Raw genomic sequence first — 19798 nt, forward strand, 5'->3', positions numbered from 1 at the left:
CCCCCAGAGCTAGACCGAGCCCACAGGTCGCTCCGACACAAGGTGGGAGAACCACCACGGACAATGATACTAAGGCTCCTCAGATTCCAGGGCAAAGAACGGATTCTGAGGTGGACAAAGAGCACGGGGTCATGCAAGTGGGAACGACACACCATTCGCTTGTATCAGGATATTGGAGCAGACCTGGCCAAGCTCCGAGCAGAATTTAACGGGCCAAAATCTCACTGTTTAAAAGCAAGATGCGGTTCAGCATGCTGTACCCAGCTGGACCAAGCGTCACATACTGGGGCAAAGAATATTATTTCAATATACTGGCGGAGGCAAGCGAGTTCGTCCAAAAGAACGAGCTCAGGAAGAAGTAGTGAGGGAAAACAAACTTAATGCAGACTTTTCACGATCCAGGGTGAAAGGGATAACTGTACTTGGGGATGTGGAGCCGGGGGGGGGGGGTGGGGGGTGTGGGGTGAGGAAATCAGGCGGATAGAAAAAATGAATCAGTTTCCGGAGGGAGCCTCTACACTAGCAAGCAAGCTGGTGCATCGAAGTAAGAAGAAGGGTGATCTGTGATGCACCTCTCAGGAGGGAGGGAGCGTCTGGCAGGAGGGGGTTGAGCAACATACCAGTGGGACAAGGGCGAGAGGCAAAAGAAGAGGGGAAAGGCAAGGGGGGACCGCATGGGCAGAAGAGCTCGAGGGAGGGGGCAGAAAGGTAGAATGCTGGTTACAGCAGGTCACATAGGAGATGGCTGGAAAGAGGAAGGAGATGGCGGCCATCTTGGATGGCCCATCAACAAAGGGAAGCCCCGGCATGCAGGGGCACATCCATAAAGTAAGTACGTCTGACCCTGTAGGAGGGGAGGGGACAGAAACCCCCCCATCAGAATAGTCACAAAGACTGTGATTCAATAGACTGGTGAAACGATCCAGAGTCTTAACCCATCTTAAAAGCCTGAGGGTCGACATAGGCTTTTTTACAGGAGACACATTTAAGAGAGATGGACCGACTGGGAGTGAGGAAAAGTTGGGTGCGACAGACATATCAGGCGTCCTTTGACGCGAGGGGCGGTGGCCATACTGTTTAACAAAAGACTAGCAAAAAAATGGCAGAAATCCCCGACCTAGAGCCCCACCAACTCATCATGGGGGAGACTTCAACGATGTGCAAGATCCAAAAACGGACAGATCAAGCCCTAGAATGGAAACCAAATCAGAAATGGATTGGATTGGATTCGTTTATTATCACATGTACCTAGGTAAAGTGAAAAGTATTTTTCTGCGAGCAGCTCAACAGATCATTAAGTACATGGGAAGAAAAGGGAAGAAAAGAAAATACATAATAGGGCAATACAAGGTATACAATGTAACTACATAAGCACCGGCATCGGATGAAGCATACAGGGTGTAGTGTTAATGAGGTCAATCCATAAGAGGGTCATTTAGGAGCCTGGTAACAGCAGGGAAGAACTGTTCTTGAGTCTGTTTGCGCGTGTTCTCAGACTTCTGTATCTCCTGCCCGATGGAAGAAGTTGGAAGAGTGAGTCAGCCGGATGGGAGGGGTCTTTGATTATGCTGCCTGCTTTCCCCAGGCAGCGGGAGGTGTAGATGGAGTCAATGGATGGAAGGCAGGTCCGTGTGATGGACTGGGCTGTGTTCACGACTCTCTGAAGTTTCTTGCGGTCCTGGGCCGAGCAGTTGCCATATCAGGCTGTGATGTAGCCAGATAGGATGCTTTCTATGGTGCATCTGTAAAAGTTGGTAAGAGTTAATGTGGACACGCCAAATTTCCTTAGTTTCCTGAGGAAGTATAGGCGCTGTTGTGCTTTCTTGGTGGTAGCGTCGACATGGATGGACCAGGACAGATTTTTGGAGATGTGTACCCCTAGGAATTTGAAACTGCTAACCATCTCCACCTCAGCCCCGTTGATGCTGACAGGCGTGTGTACAGTACTTTGCTTGCTGAAGTCAATGACCCGCTCTTTAGTTTTGCTGGCATTGAGGGAGAGATTGTTGTCACTGCAGCACTCCACTAGGTTCTCTATCTCCCTCCTGTATTCTGACTCGTTATTCGAGATCCAGCCCACTATGGTCGTATCGTCAGCAAACTTGTAGATGGAGTTGGAACCAAAATTTGCCACGCAGTCGTGTGTGTACAGAGTACAGTAGGGGGGTAAGTACACAGCCTTGTGGGGGCCCTGGTATTGAGGACTATTGTGGAGGAGGTGTTGTTGTTCATTCTTACTGATTGTGGTCTGTGGGTCAGAAAGTCGAGGATCCAGTTGCAGAGTGGGGAGAATGGCAAGAGAGTTAACCATCTTCATGGAGCAGATGGAGGGGTGGACCCGATGAGGTTCAACCACCCAAGAGAGGAGTTCTCCTTCATCTCACATGTACCCAAAGCCTATTCCTGCATAGACCTCTTTGTAGTGGGGAAGTCAGTGCTTCCAGAGATGGTAGGAGTGGAATACGATGGTGATCTCAACACTACCTGTATATGAGGTTGGAGTCGGGCCTGGCCGGCCGCCCACCATTTAGGCTGGACATAGCCCTCCTTGCCAAAACTACATTTTGCAAAAAAATATCACAAGCCAACGACGGGTATGTAACCTGCAACTAAGGCGGGGAGGTCTCACCCTCCGCATTCTGGGAGGCACTGAAGGCAGTGGTCAGGGGGGAAATAATAGTGTATTGGGCTCTTTGAGACAGGAAGGAAAAGGTGGCTAGGCAGCGGCTGATCATCTCCTTATTGGAAGTGGATCAGCTGTACTCCACAGCCCTAACCTTGGAACTGCTGGTGAGAGGAAAAGCTACAAATGGAATTGAGCTGTTCTCCACTGGGAAAGCAGTGAACCAGCTCCATCAGACACAGGGAGTGTTGTATGAGCACGGAGACAAGGCTTGTTGCCTAATGGCACACTAGCTGAGGAAGCAGATTGCCACAAGAGAGCTAGCACAGGTAAGGGACGGGAATGGTAAGGCTTTCACAGCTCCAGGTGAGATCAACAGCACCTTCGCGAACTTTGACAGGAGACTGTACACCTCTGAACCCCAGGAGGGAGACTCGAAGATGAAACAGTTCCTCAACAGACTGGAAATACCAGTCATGAGAGAAGAAAGGTGACAGGGACTGAAAGCACCGCTAGGACTGGAAGAGATCATGGAATGCATTCATTCCATGCAGTCAGGGAAGGCACTGGGACCGGATGGATTCCCTGTGGACTTCTATAAGAGGTTCGCATCAGCACTGGCCCCGCACCTGACTTGCTGTGGAGGGGGTCCTGCCACCCACACTGGAACAGACCTCGATCTCATCGATCCCACCAAAGCGAAAGACCTGACAGAATGTGGGTCATAGAGACCCATTTCACTCCTGAACACTGATGCCAAAGTCTTGACGAAAGCTCTGGCGAGGTGACTGGAGAGCCGCTTGCTAGAAGTGATCGCGGAGGATTAGACCCGGTTTGGCAAGGACAGACAGCTAATGGCGAACATCACATCCTGATGAACGTAATTATAACTCCACCCGAGGAGGGGACACCAGAAGTGAACGTCTCCCTGGACACTGAGAAAGCCTTTGATCGAGTAGAATGGAGGTACCTCATAAAGATGCTTGAACGATTTGGGTTTGGGCCAGTGTTCACCTCGTAGGTGAAACTACTGTACAGCGCCCCCCTGACAAGCGTGTGAATGAACACCACCAGCTCTGAATATTTCCGGCCTCACAGATAAACGAGGCAGAGGTACCCGTTGTCCCCGCTGCTCTTCGCAGTGGCATTTGACCCACTGGCCGTTGATCTTAGATCAGTGAAGGGATGGATGGGAATTCAGACAGGAGGCAGGGAGCACAGAGTTTCACTCTATACGGATGACCTGCTGACTCTTATAGAAGTTCACCGGGAACCCATCCGGTCCCGGTACCTTCCTTGACTACATTGAATTAATGCATCCCATATCTCTTCCAGTCGAACCCCCTACCCAGCATGGGCAAGATAACGGAACTCCTGAGGGAGTTTGGAGCCTTCTCGGGATACAAATTAAACCTGAACAAGAGTGAAATCTTCCAGGTGAGGGGGGGGGGGGGGGGGGGGGGGTCTTCCTGGTAAACCTGGGGGAGCGGAGCACAGGAACAGAGTTGGCGAGGCCGCCATTGAAACTGGTCCAAACCAGGTTCAGGTACCTGGGGATGCAGATAGCTCACGACTGGACGCAGCTTCACAAGTAGAACCAGCCTGGTGGAGAACGTGAGGGGGAGTCTACGGAGATGTGGTACGCTCCCACCCTCCCTGGCGGGAAGAGTGCAGACAGTAAAATTGATTGAATGTGCTGCCAAGGTTCCTCATCCTATTCTGATCACTCCTGATCTTCACCCTCAAATCTTTCTTCACCAGGATGGATAAACTGATGATGACCCATCATCTGGGCGGGAAACAACCCTAGGACTCGGAAAACCATCCTACAAAGAAGGCGACACATGGGGCGACAGTGCTCTGCCGAACCTCCTATTCTATCACTGGGCAGCGAACACAGAGAGGTTACGGGGATGGTTGAGAGAGCTGGAGGTGCAACAGGTGCACATGGAGGAGGCTTCCTGTACTGGAACATCCTTCTGGGCGCTGACCATCGCCTCACTCCCATTCCCCCAGTCAAACACACGAGAAACCTGGTGGTAGTGGCCACATGACGGACCTGGAATGAACTCAGACACCAGTTCATTCTGGGTGACATGACTATTGCGAACCCATCTGCAGGAACCACAAATTTATCTCGGCGAAAATAGACGCCACCTTCAAAGCGTGGATAGAGAATGGAGGGATACTGGTGGTAAGAGACAAGTACATGGATGCTAGAGTAGCGACTCTTGTTGCTCTGTTTCTCTGGTTATGAATATGGCGGTCAATATGGTCGCCTTTCTTAATCCTAATTATGTTTGCTTTAGAGTCGCCAGGTATCTCTTGATACCACCACAAGGTTCAAACCAGAATACTGATCAAAGAGCCAATACACCAGTTAGTTAGTTCAAAGTCAATACTATTTATTTACACACACAGTAATATCTACTCATGCACAAAGTACGACAAACTAAACTATCTCTAATGCTAATGCCTATACTTAGCTTCGGGTGCCCACTCAGTCAGAGGAACAATGGCCGTTGTTTGGATCTGAGGTTGTTGGGTTCGAAGTGGGACAGGAGAACAGCTAAGGTCGTCCGTCTGGTAGCGAGCATTAACTTTGGACTTACTTGCTTCTGGTGCAGCTGGTGGATGGGTCTCTCCGCTTTGAGAGCCAAATCCAAGAGAGCGATTCTCTCGTGGGGGTTCCTTCTTATACCCGGAGGGGCTTCGCGCGCTTTTAGGCGGGCCTTAAACTTGGCCCCAATTAATTGGGCCGCTTCTCGATCACTGAATTGATCTTGACCAATAAAGGGGTGGGTGCCCTGATGGCTGGGTGTGTCTTTGGTGGCCGTTGGCCTTGCTTTGTTTGTGCTTTCGGTTGGGGAACTGGCGCTGGGATGTCTGAAACAGTATTGGTTGCTTGAGTGCCTTTCCTTTGTTCCCGGAAATGGGCCATCAGTATGTTAATTGACCGATAGTTTCAATTCCGTCTGGGAGCTGTCTCTCCAATATGCATACAGGCTCTGTGCCTGCTTATTTTCCTAACATTGTCCACAGTTCCCTACATTCTTTGCGAGCGTCCATTTTGTATTCTGGAAGTGGCCATCCCAGATGGCTACATTCTGGGGGAACTAACAGAGAAGCTCCAGCTCCCGAAAGGGAATGAACTCCGGTACTTGCAGGTGCGACATTTCCTCCACAGAGAGACCACGATGTTCCCCCAGACACCTGGGCGCAACATACTGGATAGATCACTAGCGCCGGACTTGCTAAGGGACGATAGTTGTTGCAACATATACAGACGATTGTTCGAAGAGGTAAGAGCCCCACTGGACGAGATGCAAGAAAGATGGGAGGAATAACTGGGCATGGAGATAGGGGTAGGACGCTGGATCGAAGATCTGCACAGGGTAAACTCCACCTCCTCATGTGCAGGGCTGAGACTAACGCAGCTAAAGGTGGTGCACAGGGCACACCTAACCAGTGGATGGATGAACGAATTCTTCCAGGAGGTGGAGGATAAGTCTGAGTGATGTCAGGGGTTCCGGCCAACTAAACCCACATGTTCTGGTCCTGCCCCAAACCCATTGGATTCTGGACTGCCTTCTTTAAGGCCATGTCCAGAGTGGTGGGGGTAAAGAGGAAGCTATGCCCTTCAGTGGCAGTCTTTGTAGTATCAGAGCATCAAGAGCTCCTGGCCTTGGCCTTCCTGATTGCCAGGGGGGGACTTCCTCTTGGATGGAGATTGGCAGCGCCACCCAGGGCCTCAGATTGGCCCTCCAACCTAGCGGAGTTTCTAAAACTGGAAATATTAAAATTCACAATCCGGATCAGAGGAAGCGTTCCACCGCACATGGAAACAATTCATTAATTGGTCCACATAACGAGGCCCCATGGCCTTCTCGCTGCAAATGAAGGCTAGCCAGCCGATTCGGAGGCACCACACTCGTCAGCCCCACGCTACCCAGTCAGGTCGGAACAATGCACCGAGGAGACCAGCCCCAAGATTCGGCGATGCGGACCTGGGGATGCTCCTAGACGCAGTGGAGGCCAGGAGAGATGTCCTGTTCCCCCGAGGATCCCGGAGGGTGAGCCACAGGGCAGTCAGTGCTGCCTCGGATAAGGTGGAGGAGGCTGTAAGCTCTAGGAGTGTGACCAGGAGGACTGACCTCCAGTGCCAAAAAAGGTTCAACGACCTACACTGGGCAGAAGGAGTGAGTAGACCAACCCCCCCTCCCCCCGCCGAGGTCTTTCCGCCCCACAGAAGCATCCACTCATCCCCCGCAACTCTCTATGCGGCCCCCAACCCTCCCTTCAGCTCTAGTCTCCCTTCAACTCCCCCCCCCGCAACTCTCCTTTCAACCCCCCGCATACTGGCACAAGATAACACATACTGAGGACTACTAACCACCCGCATGAGGTCAATGAGCCTCCTCTGGCATTAAGACTGCATGCTCCTCACCAGCCCAATTCTGCTGAGCACAGCAGCTACCTCCTCCCAGGCAGCACATGTTTTGGACAGGTTTCTCCTCCTCCCACCAGACGGCATGAGTTGATCCCATTGGTTAGAAACTGCACAGGGGAGGGCTCTGAGTGAGTCGTCCTAAATCGAGGGCCTGGTTTGACCCTTCTCCCCTGACTCTCCCCTTGCTCCAAACGTTCTGGCATCTCTGGAGGGAAACATACACCAACTAGACAACCCCTATATGCTAAGATGCGAAAACTTGTTAATGTTCAAAATGAATGCTCCTTCCCTCATTGGTGAATTTCAGACACAGATATCACACAAATGCACGCGTACCTTAAAGGCCAAGAGATTCAAAAATGATGCAGAACTCTGCCTAATGCAGACATTTGCTGAGTTCTCTGACACTGTCCCATGCCAGGGGGTCCTTTAATTTATTGTCCTTGACCCCAACAACTTCAGAGGCCGGAAATCCCTCCCTCTAACACTGATTGGGTGGAATACTCTTTGCATGTAGACCTCAAACTCGCGATTGGATCAATTTGTGCTTTAGCCCATTCCAACAGCAGGTTCAGAAGTCAGAGGTTGCCAATTTCCAGGTATGGGCCCCCCACTCCGGAGCATATTATTGAGTCCATTAACATTCTTGCGGAACTGGAACAGCTGCTGAACTCCTCTGTGATCTCCTTCCAGTCTTGCTTGGTCAAGCAGCACACCCTCTTCCTTCCGTCCCTTGGGAAAAGGGCCTCTCTCCTTGCCCTCGCAGCCTGGAGGAGAAACTGCAGAAAGGAATCTCTGAAATGGGAGCCACCTAGAGGTTTTCTGCTGCCATTATTGCTGTAGCCTTCAAGTCAGCTGATGATCATCTTGACATGCCTTCTTTTATGTAACATTCTGATCGCATAGTATGCTTCTAAAGAAGCGTTGAGAACTTACTCAGGCTCTCATATCTTTGTGTGCAATCACACCTGCTGTCAAACACAACTAGAAAATTTGAATCTTCCCAGGCTCTGATAATCTGCTGTTCCAGGCCCTTTAACCTGCGTCTACAGATACAAGTACGAATGTGTTACCAGATTGACATATTGCACCTCTCATAGAGCCTGACTTATCTGAGACACTCTTCTACCTCTTTCAAAAACTTCAAAAAGGAAATTCCCTTTGGGAAATCTTATAACCCCAATAAAGATCCAGGATCAGGACCATATGGTTTCCCATGACCTCCCCAGAATATGAACTTCCCCTTTAAGGGGGTGGGGCATGCCTCTTTAAGGGGGAGGGGCTATGCCCCTTTAAGGGGGAGGGGCTTCTCCTTAACAAGGAGAGCCACAGCTGCATAAAAAACACAGCCTGGTTGCAGGTTGGGAAAGGAGACTCTTATGGGACTGGGGGAGTATTTGGAATTGTATTGTAATAATCCTTTGTCGGTAATTTCTACTATTGTCCGTGCATTCTACTTACCGCGGATTCAACAGGAAAACAAATTGAGGGTGTGGGTGGGGCAAGGTAAGTTACTTGGACAAAAGTTTACAGAACAAACAATTTAGCCACAAATTTAAAATTGTTAGTTTAATTTTTTTGCTCTCTGCATGTACAAGAGTACATAGCTAGCCAATGTCTTTTTAGAATACAGAAGATTTCTCCAGGGAATTTCCTCAGGATTTCTTCCTCTCCATTTGAATTGTCACCAAAGCTATGGTTGCAGAAAGGAGATATTTCCCCAAGGAAATTTCCAGTGCGAGTATGCTAAGGCAGGAACTTACTCTACCTACCTCAGTAGAAGTATGCACCTTGCACAAAATGGGTAAAAAACAAATTCAAAGCTTATTCAGGACACAGTGTCCCCAATGCAATTGATCTGCTTCGTTTGAAAATAACTGCCCAAATGTTATGGTCCCATCCGCTGTGGGTATCACTGCAGGTGGGACGGAAGATTTGATGGGCCAGCAAAAGGGTCCATTGACTTCCAGCGGGAATTTCCAGTCCCGCGATAGCAAAAGAAACAAAAATAAACCTTGAGGTTTGAAAGGTGACTAGAATTCAATTCAGGTTGAAAAGTGAATAGAATTCTTTCTTCATTTCTAGGTGATAAATTCTGGCTGTTCAATGAGGCGATGTTGGAGCCAGGGTACCCTCGTCACCTGATGGAGCTTGGAGCCGGAATGCCTCATGACCGGATTGATGCAGCCATCTGGTGGGAAATCACTGGTCAGACTTACTTCTTCAGAGAAGACAGGTCTGCTTTGAGTTATGCGTCGTCTTCACTTGGGCAGGTTTTAGTTTCTTGCTGATTTTGAATCAGTATATCAGAGGGAAAACCTGTGTACTTCATGACCCAAAAGGCTTGGTGCTGGACCAGAGATCATTTTTATCCATGTCCCTTGAAAAGCTGCAGCCGTTTTAAATGGATCACTGTATATGATAGACATTACTAAAAGGCGTCCGCAACAGATGGTACATTGTCAAGTTAGATACTACAGAGAGATCCATGGTATCCAGAATAGACAGCCTGCCTTGCAATAACAAGGGGGAGTGTGCATTATGCCAGTGGAAAATGCAATGACCTTACAATGGAGGCACTGCTTCAGCACCACAAGAGGTGGTGAGGGACCATTGAAGGACTTAGGTTTTACTGCTGCTGCCTGAGGTTCAGATTGAGGTTACCTTTTATACAGCAGCCTGGAAAGGGATAAATGTGGTGAATGGAAGGTAAATCTTCCAAGGGCTGGAACCTGCTCCATCTTCAATACCATTTGCATGTGACAGGCAATGATTAAAAAATATATATTTTTATTAAGGCATTTGTATATACATTAAAACACAAATCAAAGAACAGTACAGCACAGGAACAGGCCCTTTGGCTCTCCCAACCTGCACCGATCACGTCTCCTATCTAGACCTGTATCCTTCTATACCCAGTCTATCCAGATAAGTCTTAAAGATCACTAACGTATCTGCCTCAACCTCCTCACTTGGCAGTGCATTCCAGGCCACCAGCACCCTCTGTGTAAAAAGCTTCCCTTGCACATCTCCACAGAACCTATCCTCCCTCACCTTGAACTTGTACCCCCTTGTAATTGTCATTTCCTCCCTGGGGAAAAAGCCTCCTCATAATTTTATAAACTTCTATCAGGTTGCCACTCAGTGTCCGTATTTTTAGGGAGAACAATCCTAGTTTATTCAATCTCTCCTTGTAGCTAATATCCTCCTGTAAACCTTTTCTGTTCTCTCTCCAAAGACTCCCTGTCCTTCTGGTAGTGTGGTGACCAGACTTGGACACGGTATTCCAAATGTGGCCTAACCAACGTTCTATATAACTGTAACATAATTTGTGAGCTTTTATACTCTACCCCGTCCTATGAAGGCAAGCATGCCATATGCTTTCTTTACCACCATTTCCACCTGTGCTACCACTTTTAAGGATCTGTGGACCTGCACGCCCATATTTCTCTGTGTGTCATGCTCCTGATGGTTCTGCCATTTATTTGATAGCTCTCACCTGAATTGGATCTACCAAAATGCATTTGACCGGGTTAAATTCCATCTACCATTTATCCACCCAATTTTGCAGCCTATCTATATCATGCTGTATTCTCTGACAGTCTTCACCATTATCCCCAACTCCTGCAATCTTAGTATCATCCGCAAACATGCTAATCAGACCAGCTATATTTTCTTCCAAGTCATTTATATATATATATATTACAAACAGCAGAGGTCCCAGTACTGATCCCTGCGGAACACCACTAATTACAGATCTCCATTCGGAAAGACAGCATTCCACTGCTACCCTTTGTCTCCTATGGCCAAGCCAGTTCTGAATCCATCTCTGCTAGAGGCCCAGCGATTTCATCTCTTGTCTGCCTCACAAATCTGGGATAGATGCCATCTGGCCCTGGGGGTTTGTCTACCTCAATGCTTTTTAACACACCTAACACTTCCTCCTTTGTAATAACGACCTGTTCTAAAGTGTTTACAGATCCCTCTGACACAAGAGTAAGAACAAACAGATACCTCATAAGAAATAAATAACCACCCAAACGCCCCAATCTCCCTGCCGTTCCCCCCCATCAGTCCTGCCTTCCCCATTTTAAACTCCCCTCCCCCCATTGCTGACACCTCCATTTTCCTTGAAGCCGATGAACGGCTTCCATCTCCGGGCAAACCCACCTCCCGACCCTCTTAAGGCGAACTCATTTTCTTCAGTCTCAGGAACACTGCCAGATCGCTCACCCACATTACCGGCTTCGGCGGCACCGAGTCCCTCACTCCAGCAAAATCCGTCTCCGGAAGGCAAAGACCAAAACATCAGCCTCTCTCGCTCCCGGGTCTTCTGACACACCAAACATCGCCACTTCTGGACTCAGGGCTACCTTCACCTTCAGTACCTCGGACATTACGTCCGAAAACCTCTGCCAGAACCCTTCAGCTTCGGACATGCCCAACACATGTGAACATGGTTCGCACGCCTCCTCGTGCACCACTCAGACTTGTCCTCCACCCCCTCAAAGAACCTACTCATCTTGGCCACTTGCATATGCGCCCTGTGAACTACCTTAAACTGAATTATGCTAAGCCTAGCACATGACAGAGATGTATTCACCCGCCTCCTCCCACAACCCATTCTCCATTCCCCCCCCCCTCCAATTTCCTCTTCCTACTTCTGTTTGACTTCCCTTATCGGAGTTCCCTCCCAGTCCATTAACTCCTTGAAAATCTCAGACACCTTACCCTCATCCACTCCTGTTTTTGATATCACCCTACTATAGCTCGGGCCTCAAATGCTGCCACCATTGTCCCTACACCCGCAGGGTCGCCACCTCTACTGGACTCTTGGAGTACTTAGCCGGCGAGAACAGCAGAGGCGCCGTCAACAATGCCCCTAAACTCGTGCCCCTACAAGAGGCCACTTCCATCCGCTCTCACGCTGACCTGTCCCCCACTTCCTAACCATGGCTACATTCGCTGCCCAGTAATAGTTCATTATATTTGGCAATGCCAGCCTGCTCCCCCGCGCGCCTGTTCCAACAGCACCTTCTTTACCCGTGGGGATGTTCCCGCCCACACAAACCCTGAAATCAAAGCATTTAACTTTCCCAAAAAATGATTTTGGAATAAAGAATGGGAGGATTTGAAGAATAAATAAGAGCCTCGGGAGTACCGTCATTTTCACTCTCTGCACCCGCCCCGTCAATGTTAGCATCCCACCTCTTGAAATCCCCTCTCATCTGTTCCACCCACCAACCGCGCCAGATTTAATTTATGTAGTTGTTCCCATCCCCGCATCACCTGAATGCCCAAATATCTAAAGCTCACCCCACCACCCTAAACTGCAGTTAGCCCAACCTCCTCTCCTGCCCCCTGGCCTCGAACCCTCTTCCCCATGTTTAACTTGTATCCGGAAAACCATTTTCCTCTAGATATTCATAATTCCCCTGATGCCCCCACTGGGTCCAAAATATAAAGGAACAGGTCGTCCGCATATAGCGAGACCCTGTGCCTCAACCCCCGCACTATCCTCTCCAACTCCTTGACGCTCTAAGCGCCATTACCAGTGGCTCTATTGTCAAGGCAAAAAGCAACGGGGAGAGTGGACACCCCTGCCTTATCCCACAATGTAGTCCAAAGTACCTGAACTCACCCGATTTGTCTGTACACTCGCTACTGGCACCCTATAGAACAAACGGGCTCAGTCCACAAACCCCTGCCCGAACCGTCGCAGCACTTCCAACAAACATTCCCATTCCACCTTCTTCGCATCCATTGCGACCAGCACCTCTACATCCTGTCCCTCCTGGGGCATCATTATCACATTCAGTCATATCCTGACGTTCGTCGACAGATGCCTCCCCTTTACAAACCTGGTCTGGTCTTCCCCTATCACCCCCGACACACAGGCCAAGATCTTTGCAAGTAGTTTGGCATCCACATTTAGCAACGATGTTGGACGAAAGGACCCACACTGCTCCGGGTCTTTATTCTTCTTTAATATTAAGGATATGGAAGCCTGTGATAATGTAGAGGGGAGTTCCCCCTTAGCCCTCACCTAGTTATATGCGCTTACCAGCAGGGGCCCCAGATCCCCAGAAAATGTGTTATAAAATTCTATAGGGAACTCATCCTGGCCTGGGGCCTTGGGGCCTGCATCGCCTTCATCACCTCCACCAGTCCAATGGGTGCCCCAAGTCCCTCCACCAGGTCCTCCTTCACCTTGGGGAACTCCAATCTGTCTAGGAATCGCCACATTCCCTCCCCCACTGGTCAGGGCTCCGATTCATAGAGCATCTTATAAAACTCCTCAAAAACCCCATTCACCCCCACCAGATCCAGTACCACTCTTCCCTTCCCATCCTTCACCCTTCCAATTTCTCTCGCCGGCTCCTGCTTCCTAAGTTAATGAGCCAGCATCCTGCCCGCCTTCTCCCCATACATGTACACTGCCCCTCCGCAACTGCCCCACTGCTTTTGCCATGGACAACAACTCAAACTCCATCTGGAGCTTCTGCCGTTCGTTCAGCAACCCTGCCTCTGGGGCCTCTGAATACCTCCTATCCACCTGCCGAATCTCTTCCACCAACCTTGCCATCTCTGCTCTTTCCACCTTCTCCCTATGTGCCCGGATCTATATAAACTCCCCCTGGTCACTGCCTTAAGTGCCTCCCACAGCGCGGCTGCCAAAACCTCCCCCGTATCGTTCAGTTCCATATACCCCCGGATGGCGGCCCTCACCCGCTCACACACCACCTCGTCAGCTAGCAACCCCACATCCAGCCTCCACTGTGGGCACTGCCCCCCCCCACTGGTCCACTTGTAAGTCCACCCAATGCAGCGTGTGGTCAGAGACCACCCCCGCCAGCTGCATCTTGTCCACCACATAATAATCGATCCGCGAGTACACTCTGTGCACATGGGAGAACTACAAGAATTATTTCGCCCTCGGATTCCCAAACGTCCACGGATGTGCCCCCCCAATGCTCTCCATGAACCCCTTCAGTTCCTGTGCCAACGCTGACACCCTACGTAACCGTGGGCTCGACCGGTCCAAACCTGGTTCAATGATCATGTCCTCCCCCATATTCAACCGGTGCAAGTCCAGGTCCCGGATCTTCCCCACAACCCTCCACATGAACTCAGCATCGTCCCAGTTTGGGGCATAGACATTCACCAAGACCACTTGCATCCCCTACAGCTTCCCACTTGCCATCACAAACCTACCTCCTTAATCTGCCACGATATTCTCCACCTCAGACTCCACCCATGTGTTTATCAGCACCTTCACCCCTGCGTCTTCATATCTAATGAAAAACTTGCCCTACCCTTTCCTTAGCCTAGTTAGGTCCCCAAACTTCAAGTGCGTTTCTTGCAAAAAGGCCACGGGCTGGATTCTCCGTCCCGCCATGCCACATTTCCGTTTCACCCCGCCGGAGGGATGCTCCGATACGCCGTCTGTTCAATGGGGTTTCCTATTGTGGGGCAGCCCCACGTTATCGGGAAACCCCCCGGCTGCCGGCAAAACTGAGCATCTCGCCGGCGGAGAATCCAGCCCACATCTTCCTTCAAGTTCTTCAAATGCGCAAACACGCGTGACCGGTTGACTGGCCCATTCAGCCCTCTCATATTCCATGTGACCAGCCAGGTCAGGGGCACCCCGCCCCCCCCCCCCCCCCCCCCCCCCCCCCCCCCCCTGCCGATCAGCCATATCCCTTCTTGGGCCAGCCCCCTGGCCCGTGTCATGCGACCTTCCAGGCCCATTCTTGGATGTCTACCGCCACCGCCTCCTTTCTTGCTATGCCACAACAGCCACACCTTTGTCAGAAGTCCCCCCCCCCCCCATCCTCCCCACCTCCCTTAAACAAAACAACACACCCATTCCTCTCTGTTACACGAACCACCTGCTCTTGCCCACTGCACTCCCTTTAACTAGCCCGCCCAGCTAGCCTGGCAGCCCCCGCTGATGGTGCAAAATCTCCTACCCCCACTGATCCCCCCCCCCCCACCACCCTGCTCGCATAGTGCAAACAACAATGGACTAAGATGGACGAAGAAAAAGGTGCACGCATCCTCCACGTTCCCCAAACATCCCGCCACAGAACCCAATGAAACTTCTCATAGAAGAGAGGTTCCCCCCTAACCAACAAATCAAAAGCAATAAAGCGAAAGGGTAGGGAGAACCAACATTATCTCGCATTTCCTCCACTATTCAATGTCCTCCCTCTCTTGCCAGTCCTTTATCTCTTAGAAATTCCATTGCCTCCTCTGGTGTTCCAAAATAACACTCCCGACTGTTGTAAGTCACACAGAGATGGGTCGGGTACAGTATCCAAAACTTAACCCCCTTCTTAAAGATGGCAATCTTCACTCGATTGAACCCGGCTCTCCTCTTCGCCAGTTTCGCTTCCAGATCCTGGTACACCCGGAGCACATTGCCTTCCCAGGTGCACCTCCTTGTCTGCCTGGCCCACCACAAAATCTTCTCCTTGTCAAGCAATCGGTGGAGCCGCACCACCATCGCCTTCGGTGGCCCATTCGCCTGCAGCTTCCTCATCAGCGCAGTATGTGCCCGGTTGACCTCCAGGGGCCAGTCGAAGGCCCCCTCACCCATCAACTTCTCCAGTATCTTGGCTACATGTAAGCCAGCGCGCTCCCCCCAATGCCCATTGGCATCCCCATAATTCTTAAGTTTTGTCTCCGGGAGCAGTTCTCCAGATCCTCCACTTTAGCCGCTTCTGGGTCTCCCGTATCATCCCGATCTTGGCCGCCAACCAGATAAGCTGCTCCTTGTGCTTCTCCACCGCCTTCCCCCACTTTCTGGAGTGCCTGGCCCTGGGACCCCAGCCTCTGCTCCATGCATTTAAGAAGTTCACCAGCTGCTCCATCGACCATTGGGCTGGTTGGGCCAACCCTTTACCCTCCGTCATCTTCACCTGTGCCGCACAAAGAATTTCTTTCTCCAACAGCTCCTTCCTTTTCCACCCACTTCTGGTTTGTGGATCTACACACCAACACCTTTGTGTGATGTTTGATGTAGATTTACCTACTCCAACCTGATTTCCTCTTGTGTAGAATCTAACTTTCCTCAACCGACTCTGCACCTATTCCAACAAAATATCTGCCCAACAAAATGGGGAAAAGGACTGAAAAAACCACCTTGAGCGGGTGTCCAAATGTGCGACCACTCACTCCATGGCCGCCACCGGAAGGCGAACAGGCAATGATGAAGCAGCCAATAGTGGTGCCAGCAGGGATGAGATTGGTGGAAGAACTCCTGCCAAGGGCAGTAGAACTCAACAGCTGAAATCTTCCTCAATATCTTCTGGGATCTTGTGATATTTCAGGTGGGGTTGTGGAAGAGCGATCTGGCTGCAGAGTCAGAAATGCATGACTACAACCTTCAGCTTTCTGGCTATTCCTCAGGAAAATTTTACTTTTAAAGTACTAACTAAACCCTTGCATTAACTGTGATCTGAACTGAGGACAATTTGAAAGAATAGCGTTGTCCATATGCAGATTATGCACTGAGTGGTTTCAATGACATGGCCCTGCACAATGCACTTTAAATTGTGCTTTGCATTCATTATTTCATTTGGTTTATTTGGTGTTTTGAATTGATTTATCTCACCTGGTTCCATTCCCTTTGTGTGATGTTTGATGCAGCTTTACCTACTCCAACCTGATTTCCTCTTGTGCAAAGAATTGTGAGGGTTTTTTTTGTGGGGGGGCGGTGGTGGGGCTGGTTTGCAAAACAACTACTATAGTGCTGCTTAACATTGAATACTGAACAGACTTTTTGATGATTTCAGATACTGGCGCTTCAGTGAAGAGAAGAGAGCAGTAGATAGTGGCTACCCAAAACCCATCAGTGTTTGGAAAGGAATCCCACCTTCGCCAAAGGGGGCCTTCCTCACAGTCAATGGAGGTAAGCATGGATCCATCTGGGGAAATTATGAGAAAATAAGGAGCCCGGTTAAGTAGGAACTGATGAGCATGTACTGTTGAATGCCTGAACTGGCTTCTGTTTGTATAATGAAAAGAAACTTTGTTTAATTCCAGGTAAAGGCTACATCTATGATGTAGGGGGCAATTTTCAGCCCACGATCACCGTCAGAGAACAACAACGCAGGTGGAAAATCGGGAAAGTCTATTCTCTCCAGAGAGATTGCGTTTCCCGATCTTTTTTTTAGCCCACCTCTCGCACAAGGTTCACACAACAAAGGGTGGGATCCTCATTTAAATTAAGTAGAATAAATTGCAATATATGAACAGACTCCCCACTACATGATCCCCCTCCCCACTAAAGATTCGTACCACGCCGACGTGACACAGCAAAGTTTACAACAGCTTTATAAAAACGTGAATAAGTTGATGGGATCCCTCCAGGGGCACATGTTACGCTCCGATGTTAGATCCATAATAAGAACCAAATCTCGGCTTCTTCGACTCCCAAGATTGTGTTCAGTAATCACTTCTCCATAACAAAACAGTGCCACCTGTATCCCCTTCATATATTGGTGCAATCAATTAAACAATAATGCAATCTATTAACCACCCCAATTCCAAGAGGGGAGTTCATTTCGCACATAGGGAGATAGGGGAACAGTTGGGGAGGCAGAGATTGGTGGGCCATCTTGACGGTGGATTGGAGCTACTCGGCGGCTCCTGAGGAGAAGCTGGTGAAAGAAAGGAAGAAGCTCCAAATGGAGTTTGAACTTGTGTCAACGGGGAAGGCAGTGGGGCAACTGGGCTGGGTTGGGGGGAGCGATGTATGAGCTTGGGGTGGGGGGGAGACCAGCAGGATGCTTGCGCATCAGTTGAGGAGACAGGTGGCGGTGAGGGAGATTGGGTAGATGAGGGACCAGATGGGGGCAGGGTGGTTACTGAGTCAGGGACGGTAAATGGAGTATTTGAGGATTCTTACTGGAAATTGTATAGTTCAGACCCCACGCGGGATGTGAGGACATGAGGTGATTTCTGGATGCACTGGAGTTCCCGACAGTGAGGCGGTGAAGAAACAGGGGTTGGGCGCTCCGATTGGGCTGGGGGAAGGATTGGGGTGTGTGGACTCAATGCAGTCGGGGAAGGCCCTGGGCCCGGATGGGTCTCAGCAGAATTTTATAATAAGTTTGGTTCATAATTTTGGCTCTTAGCCAAGATGAACAGTGAATCGGGTGAGCACCCGCCCATGCTGTCTCGGACTTCTATCTCGCTTATTTGTTAAAAGGACAAAGACCCGGAGCAATGCAGATCGTACCACCCGATATCTCTGTTAAAGGTAGACGCAAAGCTGTTGGCGAAGGTGCTGGCAACACATATATAGAGGACTGTGTGCCGGGCGTGATAGGAGAGGACCAAATGGGGTGCATGAAAGGGCGGCAGCTGTCGGTGAATATGAGAGGATTATTAAATATGATGTCCCCGGGAGAGCAGGAAATGGAGGTAGTATTGTCAATGGATGCAGAGAAAGCGGGTGACCATGTTGAATGGGTGTATTTGTTGGAGTTGGTGGGCTGGTTTGGGTTTGGACAGGGATTTGTGGATTGGGTTAGGTTGCTGTACAAGGCCTTCAAGGTCTATACAAATAACGTTAGTTCGAAGTACTTTGGATTTCACAAGGGGACGAGGGCAGGGGGTGCTGCTCTCTCCATCGCTCTTCGCTTTAGCAATTAAGCCATTGGCAAAGCCTCGGGGGGAGGGGCGTTTTTTCCGTTAGCATTAGCTGGGAAGGTCCAAATGGTAAAGATGATGTTGCTGAAGTTTCTGATTGTCTTCCAGAACCTCCCGATCTTTGTGCCCAAGTCTTTTTTTAGTAGGGTCAATAAAATGATTTAAGAGTTCATATGGGTGGGTAAGGTACCTCGGACTAGGAGGGTATTCCTGGAGAGGGTTAGACTGAGAGGGAGGTTGGCGTTACCAAGCCTGCTGAATTATTACTGGGCAGTGAAAGTCAGGAAGTGGGCAGTGGAGGAGAGGTCGGTGTGGGGACAGATGGAGGAGGCCTCATGCAGAGGGGTCAGGTTTGCGTCTCTTCCTTTCTTGCCAGCTAAGTATTCCACGAGCCCTGTAGTCGGAATAAGATTGATGATATGGAACCAATGCCGACAGCATTTTGAGATGGAAAGCATGTCGCTTTGGGCGCGTCATAGGTTTATGATCGGATTAGACTCTTCCATTTAGGGTGTGGGAGCAGGTGGGGATAGATGCTTCAGGGACCTGTTCATAGGGGGGATGTTTGTGGATGTAGGGGAGTTAGAGGTGGAGTACCAGCTGCCAAAACGGAAAAGGTTTTGATACCTGCAAATTAGGCACTTTATTAGGCAGGAGCTGGGTTTGTTTCCAAAATTGCCACCTCCGGCGCTGCAAGCGCTGCAAGATAAGATTCTGCCTGAGGACTTCCGGGTGCGGCTATGCAGAGCTAGGTTGCATATTCGGTAGCTCCCGCTTGGAACGGACTTTTGGGCTCTTTTACAGGGCCCCCACGGCATTTGTTTGACATTTCCCGGTGTGGGAAGAAGACTGCAACATTCCCCTGACAGTGTCTCCCCAGGAATGGTATGTCTTTTGGTTACCAGACCCGGCAGAAACAGTAAAAGATTTGGCTGTAACTGCAGGGGAGAGAGGGGCCTCTTCCAGCATGCAGCGGGGGGAAGGGCAAGCTTAAAGCTGGAAGCTTACTTGAGGGCCTCTATAAAGGTGAATTCTAGCAGCAGAGGGAACAACTGTGAAAAGAT

At 50.0% G+C, this 19798-nt stretch overlaps 1 protein-coding gene across 1 annotated transcript in view; it reads left to right on the forward strand.

Moving 5' to 3' along the window:
* Window positions 1–19798, forward strand: part of LOC140430803 (matrix metalloproteinase-15-like) — a 199952-nt gene that overhangs the window by 157325 nt on the left and 22829 nt on the right. Inside the window, exons 8-9 of the mRNA XM_072518505.1 lie at window positions 9159–9309; window positions 16874–16989. Coding sequence (XP_072374606.1) covers window positions 9159–9309; window positions 16874–16989 — 267 coding nt within the window. The remainder of the gene's footprint in view (window positions 1–9158; window positions 9310–16873; window positions 16990–19798) is intronic.

This window comes from Scyliorhinus torazame, chromosome 10, assembly GCF_047496885.1.
Source record: "Scyliorhinus torazame isolate Kashiwa2021f chromosome 10, sScyTor2.1, whole genome shotgun sequence".
NCBI lineage: Eukaryota > Metazoa > Chordata > Chondrichthyes > Carcharhiniformes > Scyliorhinidae > Scyliorhinus > Scyliorhinus torazame.